The sequence below is a fragment of the Euleptes europaea genome, chromosome 18, assembly GCF_029931775.1.
Source record: "Euleptes europaea isolate rEulEur1 chromosome 18, rEulEur1.hap1, whole genome shotgun sequence".
In the NCBI taxonomy this organism is placed as follows: Eukaryota; Metazoa; Chordata; class Lepidosauria; order Squamata; family Sphaerodactylidae; genus Euleptes; species Euleptes europaea.
The window spans coordinates 24850457-24862357 of NC_079329.1; the positions used below are offsets into that span (position 1 = coordinate 24850457).

General features: G+C 42.7%; 1 protein-coding gene across 1 annotated transcript; it reads left to right on the forward strand.

The window, feature by feature from the left end:
• Window positions 1–2671: 2671 nt before the first annotated feature.
• GNGT2 (G protein subunit gamma transducin 2) lies at window positions 2672–11592 on the forward strand. Its single transcript, XM_056863805.1, has 3 exons — window positions 2672–2767; window positions 7216–7305; window positions 11460–11592. Exons 2-3 carry the CDS (start codon window positions 7222–7224, stop codon window positions 11586–11588), a joined length of 213 nt encoding a protein of 70 aa, XP_056719783.1. The 5' UTR covers window positions 2672–2767; window positions 7216–7221; the 3' UTR covers window positions 11589–11592.
• The last annotated feature ends 309 nt before the right edge of the window (window positions 11593–11901 follow it).

Sequence of the window (11901 nt, forward strand, 5' to 3'; positions counted from 1 at the left end):
TTGCCTGTGTGGTCTCACTTCCTCCTTAGGGCACGCTGTCTCAGCAGTGCGGTTCTGAACCCCACGGCTCTTGGCAACACAAATGTGCACATGGGCTATCTGAGGACTCTCTTATACGCGAGTTGCCTTCCGTGCATGGGCTGCTCCCTCCCCTTAGGCTCGCTCAGAAAACGTCTGGTGGAGATGGTCTGCTGACCTCAGCTTGCCACCGCGCTCCAGAACTCCTAGGTGATCCTTCCACTCAGAGAGCCTGAACACCTGCATTTCTGTATGCGAGATCTGAAAAATGCCTGGCTTCATGAGAACAAACGGGATGAGATTTGACAGAGGAAATGTTGGGGCGGGGAAGGAACCGTCTAGAGAGGAAACCAGTATTTTTAGAGTCAGGCAGGCTTTACCGATCACAGATCTTGGTCGCAGGAGCTGAGAGAGCTGGTTTTCACTGTTCAGCAAGCTAGACAGATGTTTAGTGGAGCTTTGTAAGGGACCGTGGTTTTGGTGTGGGTACAGCTGAGGTTTTACCACCATATCGCATTGGGGCGCATGCTTCTTGTGATCCTGACCACATTGGGGAAGATGCTGAGCATGAGGCAACAAAGACTTCAGCAGAGAGCCAAGCCATCTAGCCTCTGCTTAAAAACCTCCAGGGAAGGAGAGCTTACCACTTCCCGAGGAAGCCTGTTCCACTGAGGAACCGCTCTAACTGTTAGAAAGTTCTTCCTAATGTCTAGACGGAAACTCTTTTGAATTAATTTCAACCCGTTGGTTCTGGTCCGACCTTCTGGGGCAACAGAAAACAACTCGGCACCATCCTCTATGTGACAGCCCTTCCAAGTACTTGAAGATGGTTATCATATCCCCTCTCAGTCTTCTCCTCTTCAGGCTAAGCATACCCAGCTCCTTCAACCTTTCCTCATAGGACTTGGTCTCCAGAGCCCCCTCACCATCTTTGTTGCCCTCCACTGGACACGTTCCAGGGTTGCCAGCTCTGGATTGGGAAATACCTGGAGATGTTGGGGCTAGAGGCTGAGGGGGGCATGGTTTGGAGAGGGGAGGGACTTCAATGCCATAGAGTCCAATCACCAAAGTGGCCATTTTCTCCAGGTGAACTGATCTCTGTCGCCTGGAGATAAGTTGTAATAGCAGGAGATCGCCAGCCAACCACCTGAAGGTGGAAGCCTTATTGATGTGATGACTGTGAACAAGATAGAATCTTTGTCGGGTCTGACCTCACAAGTTACTCTGATAAAGAATGAATCATATGTAAGGACATCTAAAGCGTTTCTGAGGTATATACACAAACCCAGACGCTGAATTGAACTGAATAAGGCTTCCGTGAATTATTGGGGTGGCTGAAGAAGATTTGAAACAGGCATTTACCGGCATCCCGTACCACTACCAAACGGACAACAGCCTATAATACTTAATTCAAGAAGAAGACTTTGCTATATCTATATGTATTTCTGTTAACGCCTGCTCTGCGGCATTTTTGTTGTTGTTGATGTGTACTTATGTTACATTATGGAAATAATAATGTACATATAACAAAAACTATTTGCTCTTTTTCATGCTGCATGTTATATGCTTTAAATATAACACATTTGGTTTATTTATATAGCCTATAACTGTGTTTTTGATTACAACTATACCTTCAGTTGAAATTACTGGTTTGAAAGCCTCCAGGTACAAGCAGGAGATCTCCTGCTATTATAACTGATCTCCCGCCAATCAAGATCAGTTACCTGGAGAAAATGGCCGCTTTGGTAATTGGACTCTATGGCATTGAAGTCCCTCCCCAAACCCTGCCCTCTTCAGGCTCTTCCCCAAAAACCTCCCACTGGGGGTGAAGAGGGATCTGGCAACCCTAGATTGGAAGGGTGTAAGTCTGCTGAGGAAGATAGTGGAAGAAACCTTACATCTTACAAAAACGGCTGGAGAGATGGCATATGTGTGTGTTTCAATTTGACCTTGATGTGGGTAAGCCAGCACCTGGGCATTTAGTTTCTTGAAATGAAGAGGTGGCGATTCAGGCCTACCTGAAAGCAACACTCTTTGAACTGGACACTCCCCCTTGTAGTTATTTAGCAGCAAGGAAAACGTACTCTGCTATGGCTCAGAGCATAAGGTTGCAGTCCTAGGCAGAATTACGCTAGCCTAAGCCTACTGAGGTCAGTGGGCTTAGACTGCAGTACCTCTACATAGGATTGCAAAGCAATGCTTTCCTGTTATTACCCAATATCTTCCATGCACTGGAATGGAAATAGGTTTGGGGAGCTTTGCAACAGCTCCACTGACCCTTCGTAAGCTAACTGAAGAGTGAATGGGTTGGCACAGAGCATGCATAGTGGGTTGTGCGCACAGTGGTCTAAGAACAGAGTGGGAGCTTCTCAACTCAGTGGCTTTGGGGGTCTTGGAAACCAGAAGGATGACTCCAGAGGTCTAACTTGGAAGTCTTTGCAGTCGGTCTATAGCTCTGATGGATCAATTGATCCATTTTTTTTGCCGATGCACCATCTGCTATCTCTTCTCTCTCCTCTACTTACCCTGAGCTTTGAGGTTAATTCTCAACACCTGACCAGTTTTATCTTGCTGAGTTAATTATCAGATTAAGGACAGGAGACAACCAGTTCCAAAAGCAGGGCTGTTACCTAAAGCCAAAGAAGAATCTGAGCAGAGAGGGGAACGCAGCAAACCTCGTTCCACCAGCCCCGGCAGATTTCTCTCTGGAACACTTTGGTGCTTGGGAGAAGAAAACTCATCAAAAGCGGTAAGTTGGACTATCTGCAATGGAAAATATCAGTTAGCATACAGTAGGGTCCCCTACACAGATCTCCTTGGAATGTATTTTTAAAATGGAAGAAAGTATAATTGTTTCATAGAAACTTATATACAAGTAAGCATGCTTACAGCCTTATATCCTAAATCAGCTGCAGTCAGCAAGAGAAAACAGGTTTCTATAAGCAGATTTGCACTAGCAGTAGTTTTAAAGAGAATGGGGACATTTATTCTGGGATGTTTCCCAGTGTTACTCCTTCCAACTGCTTTGGGACTTCCTTTAGATTATGCATGCCTTTTCCAACCGTCAGAGGTCGCCTGGCTCTCTCCGTGCTTTTTGCTCATGTTTTCCAGATGCTGTTTTAGCCAGAATCTGGAAAACGCGAGCAAAACGCGTGGGGAGAGCGAGGCAACCTCTGACTGTCGGAAAAGGCATGAATAATCAAAAGGAAGCCCCGAAGCAGTTGGCGGGGGTAACCGCAGGGAAACATCCCTGCATAAAAGGCCTGGGAAAGGGTGTTAAAGAAGCATTGTTGCATAATGACTATACACGCACTTCTTTTGCCCCATTGTCCGAAGAGGTTTTGCAGGTTTTTAAAAAACTACAAAATCCTGCCAAATCTCTTTACCTGGAACAACAGTGGGGTAAAGGCGCCTATTACAAGCCCCCATCTCTCTGACAACACCTTAAGACTCTGAAAAAAGGTATTATCAGTCTGTGGACCTGGTGTACCAACAAAAGCAGATCATGCAACCCAGTCGCGCCCACAGAACTTCACACCTTACCCAAGATGAAGCTCCATATACTGCAAGTTTGTGCAATAAGCACTGCCGTATCTACAAACGCAGCAACTTGTATGCGGTCTTGTGGTGCTTTAGTACTTTTCTAGACTGGGGACTATGGAATTGCTTAGAATTATTTTTACTTCCCATATTTACAACTGTGCTGTTTTCTATGCAGGTCAATTCAGGGCTCATCCAGATGGCAAAGGATTAAAAAATGGCCAGAGGAGAAAGGGTTAAGCAGTCCTATCGCTGCCCCCACCCCGAAATCTTTCTTTCATGGTTTCAGCCACAAGAAGCTGGGAAAGAAATGTATATCCCTTATCCCTCGGCCATGTATGGTTTGGCTGAAATTAAATTTTGGACCAATTCCAAATGTAACCTCCTTTCCATTTTTAATTTTTTTTCACTTTGAAAGATGTTCACATTGCACTTTTGAAATTTGACTTTGAGGGGTTCTCTTTAAAACAGTAACCTACGGCGATCCCAGCAAGGGCCTTCCAAGGCAAGTGATTAAGCAGAGGTGGTTTGCCATGGCTTTCCTCTGAAGAGTCTTCCTTGGTGGCCCCCCATTCAAGAACCACCCTGCTTACCGGTAGTTACTTAGCTCTGACAAGATTTGGCTATGCCATACCATTCCACATCCCTCGTTTAAAATATTAAATCTTAACATTCTTGTCTTTAAATTCAACAATGAAAACGTGGCGCAGGTTTCTAAATCATGTAACAGTTTAAAAGCACTCTAAATGTTATGGCTGGAGGGAGTGGAGAATCCAATTAGACATGTGGATTTTTTACAAGCAGATTTGAGTCAGAAGAATTTGCTTGTCGATTGGTGCTGCTGAAATGTTAGCATGAGACTGTCACAGGAAGTTTGGATTTGCTAACTGCATATGTCTGAGCAGAAGTGGAATCACAGGAGTGATTATAAATGGTGCAACGTTTTACGTTCGGGGATGTGGGATTGTATGGTATAGCTCAATCTTTTCAGATCTCGGAAACGAAGCAGAGTCAGCACTTGGATGGGAGACAGCCAAGGAAGACTCTGCAGAGGAAGGCAATGGCAAACCACCTCTTCCTCTCACTTGCTTTGAAAGCCCCTTGCTGGGTCGTTGTAAATTGGTTGCAATTTGACAGCATAAAAATTTAACTAGCCCTCCTCACTTTGAATGTATCCACTTTCTGGCTAAAATGCTAGCTACATGGAAAGTTCTAATGCTGATAAACCCATCAGGCCTACAGACCTCAAGCCAAAGAAGAAATTAGGAAGTGTTTTATCCTAATATGGTGTTACAGATGCTTCTAAGCTGGGGCATTGATTTTGCTGCAGGTTATGAAACCAGAAACCCAGGAAACCACATTCTCTTCCTTTGCCTTGAATAGTTCCTTTCCTTTGCCTTTCCAGTGTATGCACTGGACAAACATGAACACGTATTATGAGATTGGTTCTACCAAATCATTTGCTTTAGATGGGACTCCATTCACATTTAGAGAAGATGTACCACCTAAATAATGCAGGCTAGATAAAATATTTTCCCCCAATGGTTGTATAGTGCAAGGATGGAGAAGAAGGAAATGACACACAGACAGAAGTCACAGGAAGTGACCAAAAGACCCGTCAATCCTACAAACATACAAATAGTTTATACCAGTTTAACTATAAAGAATTGTAGGAATTGTAGTTTGATAAAAAATCTTTGTTAGAGACCCTCATGGTACCTTAGGGAACAGAAGTTTCCACAGTCCACTGTGGAGAAGGAAATACTGCTAAATCAGTTAAAATGTCAACTAGGAGGACAACAGTAGATGCTTGCATGGAGCAGAAGGTGGAGAAACAAGACTGAAGATACAGTTTGGTTTTAAGTGTTTTTTTTTCAGGTTTGTGCCTGTTTCCATGTGCACAAATCCTCTTGTTCTAAGCCTTTTTTTCAGATGATATACTGGGGGATATCCAGCAGGCACACACCAGGAACATGTGCTACCTGTGATCTTTTCAATACACCATTTCATCACATATTTTCAGCTTCAGAATGAGCTTGATGAAAACCTTTTCAGACCACAGTGTGACTACACATTATTGGGAGATTGTGGGTAACAGGCTCTCCTGATACACATGCTTGGATACCCCCAATGGAACCTCTGAGAAAGGCTGGAGTCATGAAACATTGAAGACTTTTGCACGTACTACGGAACAGCTACCAAAGTGATGACATATGGCGATAAGAGGCTTTTGAATAAGCTGCTTAAATATAGAATTGATTAAACCAAGATTTGTGTCACTTAAGAGATGCTGAAAGTCTTCACCAAGCAGAACAACATGGCCCAGTTCTAGTAGATGCCCAAGAGTCTCGGCTTTCATATGATAAAAAATATTATTTCATATTATAAAAAGTAATAGATGTTCCCAGTACTGTATCTAATAATGTCATCAGCCAAGTCCCCAAAGCTTAGAATACTGCAGCTCTGCGATGATTGGCTTCTACAAGTGCCAAGATTTACAGTGCATTCCTAAGGATACTCCTGTCTAAGCCCATTGAAATGAGAGTCAGTGTGGTGTAGTGGTTAAGAGCGGTGGTTTGGAGTGGTAGACTCTGATCTGGAGAGCCAGATTTGATTCCCCACTCCTCCAAATGAGCGGTGGAGGCTAATCTGGTGGACAATGTATTTGTTGCTTACTGCTAGGGCAAGTGGAATGATGTGGATATATTTTGCTTTTTGATGAAGCATCACTGGATCCAACCCTATATCTCTCTTAGAGGGCTCAAAGCAATTTGTTGCTAACCGCTAGGGCAAGTGGAATGATGCGGATATATTTTGCTTTTTGATGAAGTATCACTAGATCCAACCCTATATCTCTCTTGGGGGGCTCAAAGCAAAAGATGATAGGATAGGGACCACTTTGACCATTTTCTGACCGGTACTCCAATACTGACACACACACCCATCCACAGACCCACAAGTACATGGTGATGGACGTACGACTCGTTAATATTCAGCAGCATAGTAACATGTACCATGCATACCTTACACCAGAGGAATCCCCCATATGACACAAATTTGGTCATCAGAAGTAGTGTGTTCAGAGCTTTCAATTACTCCTCGAATTATCTAAATTGGAGAACTGGCATCTTACAGCAATTCCAATTTAAAAATACAAATAAAAAAAACCAATTTGTAACATGTAAATTGTTAACAAAAAAAAACGACTAAAGCGACTTATCGGCCAATAGTAAGGGTTATGTGAAAATAGAGAATTAAGTACCCAAAGGTCAAGAAAAAAAATCCACATTCAAGGCCAAAGATTATACAATGTAAAGGTTGTATCAGTACAAAATATGTATATATTTATTACAAGCTAAAATCATTAACATATATAAGGCTCTGCTATATCCTACAAACCAACATATTCGTATTTCTTGACCTTTGGGTACTTAATTCTGTTGTTTTTAGGGTTACGTTTTCCCCCCTTTGTTGTTGGTGTTACTCGAAAAGACATCATGTGACCCAGACAACCAATCTTTTGACATAATACCCAATCACATTTCCAGAATCCCTGAAGATAAGTGTGTGTGTGTGTGTGTATGTTCCTGTATCACAAAGTTATTTTTTTAAAAGATGTGTGTGGATGGCTAATGTGGATTTATGTCTGGATTGCAGGTCAAGATGGCGATGGACATGACCGAAAAAGAGATCTTAAAAATGCAAATAGACCAACTGAAAAAGGAAACAAAAACTGAAAGACACTTGGTAACCATTTCCATATGCTCTAGTAAAAACTAATAAAAAATGCTGCCATTTTTCAGGCCAACCAGTCGGCGCTAGTATGTGCAAACTTCATGAGTTACACAGAATGCTTGTCAGGTAGAACGGAAAGGGAAACTTGTTTTTAGCTATAAACAAAATAGAAAAGTTGTACAGCCATATTGGTCCACGCTAAGTCCAAAACCATGAACAAAATCTGTGTAATATCTTTTATTAGAAAACAATCAAACTGACACATGACATTGTGCAAGATTTTGAGGTCACCAGAACTCTTCATGAGGTTGGAGGTTACAAAATGTACAAAGAAGGGTAGAAGACAGATTTTTTTCAGGATGGGATCTTAAAGTCTGATCTTCCATGAGAGGCAAGCAGGCAATCAGTTTAATTTTGTTGCAGAAGTATTGAGTTACAGCCTAGTCTCTGGGAAGTTGCATTCATTCTCTCCGTGAAATACAAAATTCACCCAAGTCCATCCAAAAATCATCTCATAGACTAAACAAGAAACACAGTTTCTTGCAGGCTGAGATGAAACAGATAAATAGCTGGTGCAGGGGGAGGTTGACATAAGAGTCATAGCCAAAAGATGTAACCATTCAATATTTTAAAACTCTCTTTGGCTGTTAGAAATTAAATTGCAATCCTTTTGACATTTTCCTTCAGGGAAATCTACAAAAATACGCATAATGCACATCTATAATATCAGATTACATTATTTATAGAATACTACCAAAAAGATGTCTGGATGCGTGAGTGGTACACTCATAAAAACTTGTTAAAAAACACCTAATTTGTCCTCAAGTGAAAACAAAAATTAGCAGTGGGTTGGATCCAGCAATCCATGGACCCAAGGATTGTGGGTCTTTCCTGTATTTCCTTCTCCCTGACAGTCCTTTTAGAACCTAGGAAAAAAATTTCCCAGGGTTGTGGGATTTGCCCAGGGAACTACAGTGGGGAGGGGGAGAAAACTCTTCCCTCTTACGTCAGCAGAGTTGCACTGACAGAAGAGCCAGGGCTATTTTGTCCCTTTTCTTCTCCCCAATGCTACCTCCCAATTTGCATGGCTATTGGTCCACATGAGTCCAATACATTTTCCTAGGGTTGGAAAGGACTGCCAGGAGAAGGGGAACGTGGAAAAGACCCACAACCGTAAGTGCCTTGTGCTAACAGACTGCTGGATCCAACCCCATTTTTTAGTTTCAAAAAAAAAAATTCAACTATGACTGACTTACAGTGTTTCTTAAGATTATATCATTTATCAGCCCTCAAAAGGCATCAGTGATTTCACAAGATAATTGCAAAAGACAATTTTATATTGAGCATCTGGTTGCACCTTTTGGCTTTTTCTAGACACGGAAGAAAAGGACCAGTCTACTAGGAAGTTCTCTTGCACAAAGGGTTGGATTGAGTGTTCCAGCCAAGTTTATCACTCACTCTCTCCTTACTACAGGCCTCATCCCACATGTCTTTTGTTCATGAGGTTCCAGGTTATGTAGCGTAGCTTTTTTAGGTGGTCAAAAGGGGACCTGGCTTTCCCTTTGCACCAGCAAAAAGCTGACAGGATCCAGCTCCAAGCCTTTTGAAATGAACGGGAGCTATGCAAGCTTATGACGCTGTTCAGCAGTTCCCGAGCATTCAAATAAAGTTTGCACGGGAGAGCCTCCTGGTGGACTATATCACATTCTACTCATTATAACAAAGATTTTTGGTTATTTCAAGCAGACAGCTCCCTGATGGCAAAAGCCTTAAGGACTTCAAAAAGGTAAAGGTCCCCTGTGCAAGCACCGGGTCATTCCTGACCCATGGGGTGATATCACATCCCGACGTTTACTAGGCAGACTGTGTTTACGGGGTGGTTTGCCGTTACCTTCCCCAGTCATCTTCCCTTTACTCCCAGAAAGCTGGGTACTCATTTTACCGACCTCGGAAGGATGGAAGGCTGAGTCAACCTTCAGCCGGCTACCTGAAACCAACTTCTGTTGGGATTGAATTCCGGTCATGAGCAGAGCTTTTGACTGCAGTACTGCAGCTTACCACTCTGTCCCACAAGTAAAAGTAGTGTATGACTATTCTCATGAAGACCATGTCAGTTTAGGGTTTTTTCCAAAGCAAATTTGAATGGAGAATTCACTTGGGAATTTCCCCCCAAAGTAAATTTAAGGCTGCCTCCAAAACTTGTTGGATATTGTGCTAGACAGCAATCATTTGCAGTCAGATTGTCTTGCCCAAACAGGAAAACCCAATTGTAAATTATTGCAATAACTGCAGCAACAGCACCCATATCCAACAAAGTTTGAATGCAGCCTAAAACTCTTCTCATACCTATACCAAACTCTAGAATGTTGAAGTTCCCAGGGTGAAACAGTATGAGGCCCCACCCACAGACTTATTTTTTTATTTAATATCCCAGTCCTAAACTTATTCACAAGTGTGTGTGTGTGTGTGTGTGTGTGTGTGTAAAGTGCAAGTCACAGCCGACTTATGGGAACCCAAGCAAGTGGCTCTCAAGGCAAGTGAGAAGAGGGGTGGTTTACCATTACCTTCCTCTGCAGGGTCTCCCTTCCAAGTACTAGCCCTGCTTAGCTTCTGAGATCTGACAAGATCGGATTATACCATGTTGCCTTCCCTCTCATTCACTTACTTAATGTACCCCAGTTTCAACTCAGTGTGGCCCTACCATGAGTGCAAGTGAGACAGCTGCTTTAAGAAGTGAATTCTGGCCAGCAGAGGAAATCCTAATGAGACATAACAAATAATTGATTTAATCAGAATCTATAAACAGATACCAATGGCTTGTGGTCATTTGTCAGTACCTTCCCTTCGATGGGAGTTTTTCTCTTGCGCAGGGACCGGGTCTTCTCAGAAAGCAGCTCCCACACATGTAATAAGGCTAAATGTTGATACAAGGCTCATAGTCCGCAAGTACTCTAAGGGAAACATTGAGAATAACTTTGAAGAAAGAATGCAAGGTAGGATGGACAATTATTTGGATCCGCCAATGCGTTTCTGCTAATGGCAGATTTTCTGCCTAGGTAGTTTGACTTTTTCCTCCCCTGCACCCATTTGAGCAAAAAAATGCCCCCCCAAATGTTTATCCTGGGGGTTCCCTGTACCAAGGATCAGCATTTTGGGCTGCCATGGGAGATCCGAAAGTTACAAACTGCAGGAGGAAATCTTTCCATCAGCAGAAATGCTCTGGTAGATCCAAGCCATTGTCTTTGGTATGTTCGCTGAGCACATTTTTGTACATATAGGCTTGGATCCTATGAATAAGTTCAGCACGTACCAGATAGCTCTGCTGCAGAGCCCACTTTCTCTGCTGCTAGTGCTTTCATTTTCCACAAGATCAACGGTCTTCAATGAGCCAACAGAAGTCCTAGAAGAGGAGGACGCAAGCTCCTTAGCGCAGGCTGTCTAGAAGAATGGAATTTGTTCAAAGGATCCAAGTCATTGTTTTGTTAGACTACTTGAGGACTTCATAAGTTTTTAGTTCTGGATTTCAGCCCTCCCCTCCTGTTCTCATGGGAATGGATTTGGGGCACTATTAAGAATGGCCGAGTGGGAGACAGACCATGGAGTTCAATCCAAAAAGAAGTTACCCTGGTGAAGCCCTACAGAGAGGAACAAGAACTCTTCAAGAGCACCTCCTCTCTGTTTCAGTGAAGCTTGTCAGGACAGCTTCTTGGTACAATGTGTGTGTGTGTTAAGTGCTGTCAAGTCGCTTCCGACTCATGGCGACCCTATGAATCAATGTCCTTCAGAATGTCCTATCTTTGACTGCCTTGCTCAGATCTTGCAAATTGAGGGCTATGGCTTCCTTTATTGAGTCGATCCATCTCTTGTTGGGTCTTTCTCTTTTCCTGCTGCCCTCAGCTTTTCTTAGCATGATTGCCTTTTCCAGTAACTCTTGTCTTCTCATAATGTGACCAAAATACGATAGCCTCAGTTTAGTCATTTTAACTTCTAGGGTCAGTTCAGGCTTGATTTGATCTATAACCCACTGATTTGTTTTTTTCTTGGTACAATACTCCCCAAAAATTCATTAGGACAGATATCAGGTATTTTCTGTTTCAGACAGCAAAGAGTCTTGAACCAAACCTCAGCAAACACCAGAATAATGCTTATTTCCCTCACTCACATAGATCTCCAAGACAGCAAAAGAAATCAAGGAGTATATAGATGCCAATGCTGCAGAAGACCCTCTCTTAAAGCCCATCCCAGAAGACAAGAACCCATTTAAGGACTTGAAGGGAGGCTGTACATTAAGCTGACCCCAGCCCCTCTGAGACAAAATCTTTGCTGTCCTCCTTACACAATACCTGAACTCTGTCTGTCTAGCTTAAGTGAACTTCCATAGGAGAAATAAAACGATTGGACTTCTTTGCTGGAATGTAAGCCTCCCATAGAACAAAGAAATTTGGAAGAGGACTTCACAGAGGATAAAGAAACAAGAAGACGCCTATTTAAAGACTTCGTGTCCAATGTCCATGTTGTAAATATGCTGCAATCTTTGCAAGTTCCTCAAAGAAACCTAAGTATTAATTGCTGTTTTGTTTTGTTGTTTTTAAGTGTAGGCTTTTGAGC